The sequence below is a fragment of the Chionomys nivalis genome, chromosome 7 (genome assembly GCF_950005125.1).
Source record: "Chionomys nivalis chromosome 7, mChiNiv1.1, whole genome shotgun sequence".
Classification (NCBI taxonomy): Eukaryota; Metazoa; Chordata; class Mammalia; order Rodentia; family Cricetidae; genus Chionomys; species Chionomys nivalis.
This window is the reverse complement of record NC_080092.1, coordinates 67190351-67202896: the sequence shown is the minus strand read 5'-3', so window position 1 is coordinate 67202896 and position 12546 is coordinate 67190351. Positions and strand designations below refer to the sequence as shown.

Sequence of the window (12546 nt, the reverse complement as noted above, 5' to 3'; positions counted from 1 at the left end):
ATTTTCTCAATTTAGTTTTAGGGTTGTTCATTGCCAGTACACAGTATGTTAATTACAATTTTCACTTACTTAGTGGCCAGTGTGATGTTTAATCATTAGATTGGCTGGTGAATTATTTTGCTTTGTTTAGCCACAGTGCACATTATATATCTTGGACTAGTTGCGGTTGGTTGCCTTAGGCTGAGCTCATGACATGTTCGTCTACCCAACAGAAGCATATAATTTGACTTAGTATCTTAGAATGTAATGCCTTTGGCTTCAGAATAAAAATCATATTTTTAATAGCTGATAAGTATAATTGCTGAAGGAAAACTCACTTTGCTGAAGGAAAACTCACTTGGCTTTGTTTTAGGTTATGAATGAGTAGCTGTTGTAGTTAGCAGTATAAAATGAAAAAATTTAGCCAGGTGGTAGTAACGCACACCTTTACTCCCAGTACTCCGAGGCAGAGGCAGGAGGATCTTTGAGTTCGAGGCCAGCCTGGTTCATAGATTGAGTTCCAGGATAGCCAAGAGTACACAGAGGAACCGTGTGTCAAAACAAAGAAACAAACAAAAAAGAAAAACTTCAAAAACTTTAAAATACTGCATAGTATTGTTTGTGTACTGTATTTTGCTTAGTAGCATGTTTGTTTGATAGTGAAGTAGAAATTTTAAGCTGATTTTATTTCTTTTATTCTCTGTGAATTATGAGATAAAGCACTGTACATCTTAAATTTTGAGTTTCTGGTGTTATTTATTTCTAAAACTTAAAATATTTTTCAGGGTCAGTTAAATGAAAGCATGGACCATGGGGGAGTTGGACCATATGAACTGTAAGTGTATCTGAATAAACTTCCATTGTGTTTTCAAGTAGGTTGTACCTGCTGATAACCTCAAGGGATTCTAGCTAATAATCTGTTTTTAAACAGCTCATATTTACAAAGTTGTTTGTTGAGTTGCTGAATATAACATGAGAATTTTAATATTCTGTGTGTAGAAAAAGATGATTCAGAGTATACTAAATATGAATTCAAGTTGGTTAGGAATTTTTACTTTATTTTTTTCAAGACATAGTTTGCTGTGTAGCCATGGCTGCCCTGAAAGTCACTATGTAGACCAGGCTGGCCTGGAACTCAGATTCATTCATCTGCCTCCCAAGTGTTAGAATTAAAGATGTGTGCCACCACTACCCAGTGAATTTTTCCTCATTTAATATAGAAAACTGTATTTGTAACTTTTTCTTATTGAAAAAATTATGACAGTGCCCCCAAAATACTTCAGTACAATATTCCGACAGAGAGATTAATGGAATTTTAAGTCAAGTTGAACGGATTCTGTTAGGTGAGTATGTGATGAATCTATTCCTTACCCCGCCCTTCAGTGAAGAGCATGACAGAGATCGAGAAGACCAGCTACTCACATAAGAAGCATGCACATGACCTACACAGTTGCCACTCCTTTTTGGAGACTTTAAGCAAGTAACTTGGAAAAGCTAGACATGGGAAGAAATGCAGATTTATTTTATTATCAAGAATTTTAAACAAAACAATCCATGGTGTGGTGGTGAGTGCCTATGATCCTGCATTCAAGAGATTGAGGCAGGAGGATGAATTTGAGGCTAGCCTGGGTTACTTAATCATTTTGAGATAGGCCTGGGTTCTATAATAACTAATTGAGTTATTTCTGAAAGATCCTAGATTTTCTGCTAGGTAATAAGTGATCCCATGGACATTTTGAATGAACTAAATTTGAATAACCAGAAGACTTGTTTACTTCATCAGCTTAGTAAACATGTTCTAATTTTATTAGTTTAGCTGGGGTGCTTGATATTTAAGAAAATAAATAATAATATTATGTTATGTGGGCAAGCAGATGAACAGTTACAGTCCACCCTGGTCTTGACCCAGCCGTGTCAGTGACTCCGTCATCATTTCACCTAGATCACAGATACTCATTTACTGTCATTTACCTGATTGGGTTAGATTTCTTTTTCTTCTTTCTAACACTTATCTAATGTGCTGGATATAATTGAACTTTTTGCAAATTTACTTCTGGTTTTGCTTTTCTTCCCAGAGGCATGGAACATTGTGAGAAATTTGAAATCTCAGAAACTAGTGTGAACAGAGGGCCAGAAAAAATCAGACCAGAATGTTTTGAGCTACTTCGGGTACTTGGTAAAGGGGGCTATGGAAAGGTAGGAAGTGTTTTTGAAATAGCGGTCTTTGACTTGGGTAGCTTGATTCCATTCATCAGTGTAGGATCTAACCCTGACTTGTATAATTTGAGGGTGTAAGTTCAGTTCCCACCTTTCCTATCACTCACGCAGACATAATGTCGACCCTTAATATTAGCAGCTGATATGCCAGCCAGTTTGATGTTGAAGCCGTGCTCTGTTGTTTGGCGCAGTGGCACCTCGTGTAGGATTCCCCTTTAAACACGGGTAGATTACTCCTCACTTCATGCACGTTTAATTGTCTCTTCCTGAGGGTTGAATCTGAAAATGTTTTCTTTGACTTGCAGTGTCTAAGAAATAGGAAAGATGAAAGACTGTAAGAAAGGGGTTTCATAGTTTTGCCATAGGCTTTCTAATTTAAGACCTTATCTTTATATGTCTGCCCAAGACAACTATACCCCAGACATTCCCTTCTAAGAGAGTTTAACAACTTGTTTAGGTTAAGGACTATCTGTACCATCCTAATGTTAGTTTTTAGAAGTGTGACGTTTTTAGTTTAAGGTTAAGGCATGCTGGAATATGTAACACTTTGAAGCTTACATGTGGATTAAAAGTGCTGGGTTAGTAGACATCTTAATGCAGTGAGTGAGAATCTTTTGGTTAGTTTAGTATTGTGCAAAATAATAACAATTGTATCCCGGGTATAAATTTATGTAAAAAACTGAGAAATTTGCGTTTTAAGTTGGGGACACTGATAGTTTGTGCTAAGTGAACCAGGGTTTTGTGAGTGCTCTTTAGTTGGATATTTTCCAACACTACCATCAGGTGACAGAAAACCACAGAAAGTCACACATTTAACAGTTTTCTCTAGTAAATCTTAAAATGTGGCCTTTTGTAACTGACCCTTTTTATGCACAGTCCTTTGTGATGTACTTTTTACAGTATAAACAGCAGTATGACATGTTTCTTATAAATGGGTACTATGGAAGATGGCCTGCATAGTTTGACTTTTGGTAACATGTCAACACTCCTTTCTTTGTCCAGGTTTTTCAAGTACGAAAAGTAACAGGAGCAAATACTGGGAAGATATTTGCCATGAAGGTGCTTAAAAAGGTGATTGCTTTCCCCTTTTCACTCTCTGTGCTCTAGCTTACTTCTGTCAAAACGTTAGTTGGAAAACTGTGTCTCTAGGCCCTGAGGTGGAGTGCATGTTTAATCTGCAGCACCTCTTCTCCAGAAAAGGAGGGTATTGTAATAGCTCTCCTTGTAGAATGGAGGGACGTTGTGATGTGCTTTGTTTCATACGTGTTTTATTTCTGATGAGGATGGAAAGGAGAGCACTGTCAGTTCTCTGAGGGACACAGCTGCTTCTGGTCTCCGTGTTTCTAAGTAGTAAGCATAATATTACTCTTTTATATACAACAGTTCTAGATTATATAGTAATTTTCTATTAAGAATTTTTAATTTTTTTCAATCTTAACTTTTTTCTGTTGTGCCCTTTTGGTTCATTTTTATTGACTCTACTATTGTGGTCTCTAGTTCTTTTGTTTGTTTGTTTTTGAGACAGGGTCTCACGCAGCCAAGACTAGTCTTGAACTTCTGGCCCTCCTTTCTTTATTGCCTGGGATTACAGGTGTGCACTATTATGCCCAGCTTCCTTAGGTGCCTTTTATTCCCTGTTTCCCTGTTCCAGTCTATACTCTAGACATGTCTGACATTAAAAGACTCCATTTGCCACAGTCCTTTCATCTTGGTTCTTCACTGTTCCATTCTGTTTTCTGCGTGTCATGATTCTGTATTTCTTTATTTATACCCATTTTCTTACAGTGACCATCTTGCCTTGAGGAAACATTCTTGAAAATTTTTGCTTGTAATTGTTTTTGTTATTGTTGTTGGTGAGACAGGTTCACTATATAGTCCAGGCTGTCCTTGAACTCATGACTGTTGCCTCAGCCTTCCAAATTCAGCCATAATTTACCAGTGTGCATTGACATCCTAGGTATGTTTCTTCTTTCATAGCTGAGTTCATATAGCTGATAACCAAACCAGTATCAAGCAGATTGTTGGATAGAAAAGTATGGTGCAAAGTCAGAGGGGGAAGTCTCGTGAGAGATTTGTGTTTGGGAGCTGGTGGTCGGACGGCGACTGGAACTCTTGGAAGGAGTTCTTGAGCCCTAAGTCCTCACTCTGTTTTATAGTATTACATTAATACCATTAGAGCAAATTTGATTCGTATTTTACATTTTTATTTTCAATCTTTGTGTACACATATGTGTGATTATGTATGTAAATTCGAGTATTCATGTGCCATGGCATTCATATGGAGGTCACAGGGAGATGTTGGGTGTTGGTCTTCGCTTTTCACCTATTCAAGGGGAGGTCTTTTGTTATTTCCACTGTATGCACCAGACTAGCTGATCCACTTCTGAGCTGTTCCTGTCCTCTGCCTTCCGTCATTGCTGCAGAGCACTGGGATTACAGACATGGTTCTGGGCAGTCAAACTCAGGTCATACTTGTGAGACAAGGGTTTTGCCCACTAGCCATACTTCCAGACTTTGATTTTTTTTTTTTTTGTATACATTATCGCCTGAAACTCATTATATAGACCAGGCTGGCATTAGACTCAAAGCCACTTGCCTCTGCTTCCAGAGTTCTGGAATTAGAATCATCCCTTTAGATTCATATATATATATATATATATATATATATATATATATATATATTTTTTTTTTTTTTTTTTTTTTTTTTTTTTGGTTTTTCGAGACAGGGTTTCTTCTGTGGTTTTGGAGCCTGTCCTGGACCTAGCTCTTGTAGACCAGGCTGGTCTCGAACTCACAGAGATCCTCCTGCCTCTGCCTCCCAAGTGCTGGGATTAAAGGCGTGCGCCACCACCGCCCGGCTAGATTCATATTTTTTGAATTATATTTTTGAGACAGAGTCTTGCTATCTAACCTTGCCTGGCCTCAAATTTACAATTTTCCTCTCTGTCCTATGCTACCGTTGTACTTGTTTGATTGAGTTCAGAGGGAGGGAGTGTGTGTGTGTGTGTGTGTGTGTGTGTGGTGCTGGGGTTTGAACCAATTGTCTCATATTTGCTAAGCAAGCCAGCTATTACTGTGTTGCACTCTCTGCTTAGTCCCTGGGAATATTTTTGGTGTTGAAAATAATGGAGACAATGCTAATTTATTTCCCCCTTCATATTTTCCTTCTCCTTTTTTTTTTTTTAATCTTAGTTTACTTTTTTTTTAAGGTAAGGTCTTACTGCACAGCCCTGGTTTGTTTAGAACTTTCTATATAAAACCAAACTGGTCTTGAACTCAAAGATCTGTTTGCCTCTTCCTCCTGAGTTCTGAGACTAAAGGTGTGTAGGCACTATGCCTGTCCTTTCTTTTGTTTTGAAGATATGGTCTTACTCTGTGCCCTAGCTGGCCTAGAACCTCCAAGCTTAAAAGAAATGGTGCCTAATCTGTTGTCTTATGAATCCATACTTCTTTCATGTGACCTCTTCCATTCCTGTCCAATTATGAATATGCTAGTGACCACTTCAAAGTTTTCCTGAGATCTTTAGCCTCTCCCCACTTCCTCTTAATATGAATGGATTTAGAATTTAGATCACATTCATCTGTCATACTGAAGAATGCTATGGGTTTGTGATTATACTAATAACCAAGGTAAAAGAGACTAGTAAGTTTTACATAGTTACAATTTTTTAATTACATTTATTTGTATGGGGTGGATGGGTGGTCAGGACAGCTTGCAGGAGTCAGTTTTCTCCTTCTGTTGAGTTATCTTTCCAGTCATCACCTTCTTTCGTATTTGATTAATCATTTTCTTCTGACAGCAGAAATAGACCTGTGAATAAAGCAAAACCAGTCACCATCTCAGGTGTCCAGCCAAGTGTGGCTACTTGAGAAGCCCTGTGGTGAAGCTCTTAGCTATTCTTCTTCTTTACTGACATGTATCACTTCGTAGGAGTTTGCTTATGTGAGATCTTTGACAGTTCCCTCTCCACAATTTTGTGCTATTGGAATTACAGTTAGTTAATGTTGGATCCTGGGCTGATAGCTGATTTTCTTAACTTCTGTTTCTCTTCTTGCTTTGTTTTGTTTTGTTTTTTTGTTTTTGTTTTTCGAGACAGGGTTTCTCTGTGGCTTTGGAGCCTGTCCTGGAACTAGCCCTTGTAGACCAGGCTGGCCTCGAACTCACAGAGATCTGCCTGCCTCTGCCTCCCAAGTGCTGGGATTAAAGGCGTGCGCTACCACCGCCCGGCCTCTTCTTGTTTGTTTACTTCATTTTTTTTTCAGTTTTTTGTTTTTTGAGACAGGGTTTCTCTGTAACTTTGGAGCAACTTGTCCTGGAACTAACTCTTGTAGACCATGCTAGTCTTGAATTTAAGAGATCCGCCTGCCTCTGCCTCCCTCGTGCTGGGATTAAAGGCGTGTGCCACCATCGCCTAGCAGCTACTAGTGTTTTTAAAATGAATTTTTATGGGGCTGGAGAGATGGCTCAGTGGTTAAGAGCTCTGGCTGCTCTTCCAAAGGTCCTGCATTCAATTCCGAACAACCACATGGTGGTCACAACCATCTGTAATGAGATTTGATGCCCTCTTCTGGCCTGCAGGGATACATGCAGGCAAAGCTCTGTATACATAATAAATAAAATTAAAAAAATATTTTAAAAAATGAATATTTATTTATTTTGATTTTCGAGACAGTGTTTCTCTGTAGCTTTTGGTGCCTGTCCTGGAACTAGCTCTTATAGACCAGGCTGGCCTCGAACTCACAGAGATCCGCCTGCCTCTGCCTCCCCGAGTGCTGGGATTAAAGGCGTGTGCCACCACTGCTCGGCAAAAATAAATTTTTTAAAAAAATATATTAAACTGGCTGGGTAGGTGGCACACACTTTTAATCACAACACTTGGGAGATAGAGGCATGTGACTCTGTGAGTTTTGAGGCTGAAGTGATGTGTATAGTGAACACTAAGATAGTCAGGGCTACATAGAGAGATCCTATCTCAAAAACAAACAAAAGCCCTAAAATTTATTTATCTTAACGAGTATCCTAGTATCTTAAATTTTAAATTTTTGTGTGTTTATTTATATGGATCAAAGGACAACTTTTGGGAGTTGGTTTTCTCTTTGTACCATGTGGTACTGACGATCAGACTCAGATTGTCCAGCTTGGTGGCAATCTCCTTTACCTGCTGAGCCGTCTCACCTGCTGTCACGGCCCGCGTGTACTCTCTCAGTGCACATATGTGTTACATAATATTTAAATCAGGTTAAGCATACTTCTTTAAACAGCTAGGGTTTTAATTCCTAAACCCCTAAATGAAATGATAGTAGGCTCTTTAGAGTGTTTTTCTTGCATCGTGGAGGCAGAGTCCTGATCTACTAGACCTAAATGTGTGTTGAAAGAATTCTTCCTTCACAAACTGACGGATAAAATCAGGGGAGAGTGAGGTGTCCCATTATTTTTTAGTGAGTTGTTCACATCTGGAAATTCTGTTGGGTTTATAAGACTTTGCTTTTTGTGGGAATGTTGTCATTTGGTTATTTACTCAGGATATTGAGGAAAAGGCTATCAGTAGCCCTTTTTGGAAGCAAGCTATTCTTCTAGCTAGAGACTTTGGCCAAAGTTTGTTATTCACGGGGTTGCCTTTGCCTGTGTTCCACCTTTTATTAAACTAGTGTGGAGATACTGGATGTGAATATTCTTCATTTAGATGAAATGTATTCTGTTTCTAATTTACTTGCTCTGTCTTTCAAGGGAAGAATGAATAAGCTTATTTTTAAAATTACTCAGCCACCCTACAGTCAACCCTTTCTCCATTAAGTTTAAACCTAGGTAGGTTCTAGGTAGGTAGGTAAATTGGTATGCATTTGTATGTACATATATACGTACCTAGTTTCATTGTCTTTTTCTTCAACTTCAGAAAGATGTAGTTCAGTGTTTTTCCTCTTGTGTCCAGTCTTATTATTCTGGGTGTCATCATTGCCTTTGTGTCACCTCACTAACCAGCAGTCTGGCCTTCAGTCAGCTCCACCAGTTTCCACTTCCGTTCCAGAGACCATCCGAATTAACATAGCCTGCCACTCGATTTAGTTGTTACTCCACTAACCTTATGTTCGGCAAAAGTGCTAATCTGAATCTGCTTATTTCTCACTACTTCTGTATTCCTCTCTCTGCTGCTGAGCATTTTCTGGCAGAAATCACATAAATTTTGGGAAAAATTCATAAAATCCAGCTCCAGTTTATGACTTGTTGAGACCCCGAGTATCCAACAACATTTGACATCTCCCTGCACAAATCCTTCCATTCTTTGACTGTTCAGAGCTTTTACTCTCAGCCTTTCATTTATTCAGCCAGAACCATCCTTCCCATGAGTCACCCATGGTTTCTTTCAGCTGCCCGTCCTGGTCCCTATTGCAGAACTCTCCTACCTGTATTTTTTCTTTTTTAATATTTTTATGGTTTATTTAACTTTATTTTATGTGCATTGGTGTGAAGGTGTCAGATCCCCTGGAACTAGATATCTTCAGACAGTTGTGAGCTGCCATGTGGGTGCTGGGAATTGAACCCGGGTCCTCTGGAAGAACAGTCAGTGCTCTTAACCACTGAGCCGTCTCTCCAGCCCCCCACCTGTATTTTTTACGTAGTGAAATGCATTCTTTTCTGGAGCTAATTGCTCTGTTTTAGATCCTATTCTTTCAGCCTGTTTGGATACTTTACTGTTATTTTAATCACTCTTCCTCTGTCCTGACTTTCTTTTTTTATTCTAAAAAATTTATTATTTGTGTTTGTGTGGGCACACGCATGGCACCACAATGTGTGAATGTCAGAGGATAACTTTTGGGAGTCAAGTCTATCTTTTCATCTTGGTTCTACCACAGTGCATAGTCTAGGCAGCTGGCCTACAAGCTCCAGTCTGTTCTCCTATTTCTACCTCCTGTCTTGAAGTGGGAGTGCTAGAATTGTACACTACCTCAGCTGGTTTTTTTTTTTTTTACTTGAGTTTCAAGAATTGAAACAAGTCAGGATTACATTGCAAGCCCTTTACGTGCTGAGTCAACAAAGGCCCTGAACTTCTCTGTATGTCAAGAGTTTGTTAAATTGCTGTAGCTGGCATCAAACCTGTCCCTCTTAGTCTCCTCAGCTCTGGGATTACAGGCATCATTTCACCATGCCCAGCTTTCCTTGACGTCTTTCTTTCTTTAAATATGTCTGTCACACGCTTAAGCAAAACCTTCTTTCACTCAAGATCTCCTTTTAGATCTTCAGAACTTGAGAAGTAGGGCACACTTATCACCTCTACTTTTTCTTCTTTTTCTCATTCATTTGTGATGTGCATGTACATATGTGTGTGCACATCCCATGGAGTATGTGTAGAGCTCAGGACAATTTGTAGAAGTTGGTTCTCTTTTTCCAGGTTTGGGTTCCAGGGATCAAATTCAGGTCATCAGACTTGACAGCAAGTAATTTTAACTGCTGAGCCATCTTCCAGCTCCACCTTTTTCAGGTTGTGAGGTTTTTTGTTTCTTTTTTTGTTTTTTTTTTTTTTATTCATAGTATTTTGGCTTGTGACTCTACTATTTCAATTATATTCTTGTCCCTAAGTCATCAGTGACTTCCCAGTTGTTAAATCCAATAGTCTTTATACTTAATTTACATCTCTATACTCTGAAGCAGTTGACCACAACTCTTTTTTTTTGAAGATTTATTTATTTGTATTTTACATGTATAAATATTTGCCTCTGGGGCTGGAGAAATGGCTCAGTGGTTAAGAGCACTAACTGCTCTTCCAGAGGTCCTGAGTTCAATTCCCAGCAACCACATGGTGGCTCACAGCCATCTATAATGAGACCCGGCGCCCCCTTCTGGCCTGCGGGCATACATGGAAGGAATGCTGTACACATAATAAATAAATAAATCTTTTAAAAAAATTGCCTATATGCATGTTTGTGCACAACATGCATTCCTGGATCCCATGGAGTTCCAAATGGCTGTGAGCTGCCATGTGAATGCTAGGAACCTAACCTGGATCCTCTGTAACAGTAGCAAGCAGTTGCTTGTTCTTAAGCACTCTGCTGTCTTTCCAGCCACGCTAACTACAGCATTTTGTTTCCACTTTTTATTTGTTCTTAAGACAGGGTCTCACTATGCAGCTCTGGCTGACCTGGACCTCCTGTGTAGACCAGGCTTCACACTTGCAGAGATCCACCTGCTTCTGCCTCCTGAGTACTGGGATTTTAAAGCATGTGCCACTAGGTCCAGCAGTGCCTTCTCTCCCTGCCTTAATGTCCTGAGACCTGGTATGGGTTCTCACTTAACTACAAGTTCATAGTTTCTTACGAGGCTGACTGAGTAGTAAGCTCTTGGGATCCACCTGTCTCTGCTTCTCAGTTCTGAACTTGAAGACACACAACTGTGTTCAGCTTTTTTTTTTTTTTTTTTTTTTGGTTTTTTGAGACAGGGTTTCTCTGTGGTTTTGGAGCCTGTCCTGGAACTAGCTCTTGTAGACCAGGCTGGTCTCGAACTCACAGCGATCCGCCTGCCTCTGCCTCCCGAGTGCTGGGATTAAGGGCGTGTGCCACCACCGCCCGGCTGTGTTCAGCTTTTTATGTGGGTGCTGAGAATTTGAACTCAGGTTCTCGTGCTTGTGGAGCTATTGCTGTTACCTCCCCAGTGCCACAATTGTGACTTTTTGCTATAGTTTGGCTTTCCACCCTCCATTCTTTTCTGCTGTCACATATGCATAATATTTCACCACCAAATTCAGATGTTCATACAGTTTTTAAGAGGAATTGATCAACTTTCTGAAGAATTTTTTTTATTATTATTTTATTTGTGTGGGTGTTTTGCCTGCATGTACATGCATGCCTGGTACACCATGGAGGCCAGAAGAGAGTGTCAGATCTCCTGGAACTGGAGTCAGCCACCATGTGGATGCTATGAACCAAACCTGGCTCTTCTGGGAAAGCAGCCTGTAATCTTAACTGACGAGCCTTCTTTCTGGCCCTGAATCGTTCAGTTTTTGAGTTGGTCTATGTTTAAATTTTATTTAAAAGTGATTAATTTATGTGTATGATATCATGTCTGTGCATCACATGTGTGCACTCTGCCCAAGAGGCTAGAAGAGGACATCAAATCCCTGGAATGGGAGTTACAGAGGATTGATTATGAGTTGCCTTGGTGGGTACTCGTTACTGAACTCGGGTCCTCTTAATGAACAAGAAATGCCCTTAACTGTTGAGTGTCTCTCCAGCCCCTATCTCTTCTAATTTTTTTTCTTCTTTTTTTTTTTTGTATTAGGATTGTCTAGAAAGTTTTCTTTTTTTTGTTTTTTGTTTTTCGAGACAGGGTTTCTCTGTGGTTTTGGAGCCTGTCCTGGAACTAACTCTTGTAGACCAGGCTGGTCTCGAACTCACAGAGATCCGCCTGCCTCTGCCTCCCGAGTGCTGGGATTAAAGGCGTGCGCCACCACCGCCCGGCTAGAAAGTTTTCTAAAATAATTTTTTTTTTTTTTTTTTTTTTAGTTTTTCGAGACAGGGTTTCTCTGTAGCTTTGGAGCCTGTCCTGGAACTAGCTCTTGTAGACCACGCTGGCCTCGAACTCCCAGAGATCTGCCTGCCTCTGCCCCCGAGTGCTGGGATTAAAGGCGTGTGCCACCACCGCCTGGCTTGTTTTTGTTTTTTTGAGACAGGGTTTCTCTGCAAGATTCCAGGCTGTCTTGGGGTTTGTTTTTTGTTTTTGTTTTTTTCGGTTTTTCGAGACAGGGTTTCTCTGTAGCTTTGGAGCCTGTCCTGGAACTAGCTCTTGTAGCCCAGGCTGGCCTCAAACTCACAGAGATCTGCCTACCTCTGCCTCCCAAGTGCTAGGATTAAAGGCGTGCACCACCATTGCCCGGCCTATTCAAATTTTTAAATTCAGTTTTTGCCATATATTTTGAGTGTTACATGTGGACACTATATACTTCACCCTAAATTCTGTTAAGAATAAGGGTATTTTCATACTTTAACTGTAGTATGATTATTGTATTTGGAAATATTAACGTTAATGTTCAATGCTGTTTTCTAATGTATTGGCTATGTTCAAACTTTTCCAGTTGTTTCTTTTGGAAAGCAGGGTCTCAGATAACCCAAACTTGCCTCTAACTCAGTGTGTTTTGTTTTGTTTTTTTTGAGACAGAACCTCTCTTTGTAGTCTTAGTTATCCTGGAACTTACTGTGAAGACCAAGCTGGCCTTAAATTCAAAGATCTGCCTTAGATTAGATTAGAGGTATGCATTATCATGCATGGTCAAATTTATGTATTTCTGTTGAGTTTTGTTTTCTTTTAAATTTCTGTCCTTGATTTCATCTTATTCTTTAAATATATAAAATTATTAACAT

The 12546-nt window shown here is 39.6% G+C and overlaps 1 protein-coding gene across 3 annotated transcripts in view; it reads left to right on the top strand.

Annotated features, from left to right (window-relative positions):
* Rps6kb1 (ribosomal protein S6 kinase B1) overlaps positions 1-12546 on the top strand; it is a 44245-nt gene that overhangs the window by 8653 nt on the left and 23046 nt on the right. For all 3 annotated transcript variants that reach the window (XM_057776420.1, XM_057776421.1, XM_057776422.1), the window contains exons 2-4: positions 765-814; positions 2055-2175; positions 3199-3267. In XM_057776420.1, the coding sequence (XP_057632403.1) occupies positions 765-814; positions 2055-2175; positions 3199-3267 (240 nt within the window). The remainder of the gene's footprint in view (positions 1-764; positions 815-2054; positions 2176-3198; positions 3268-12546) is intronic.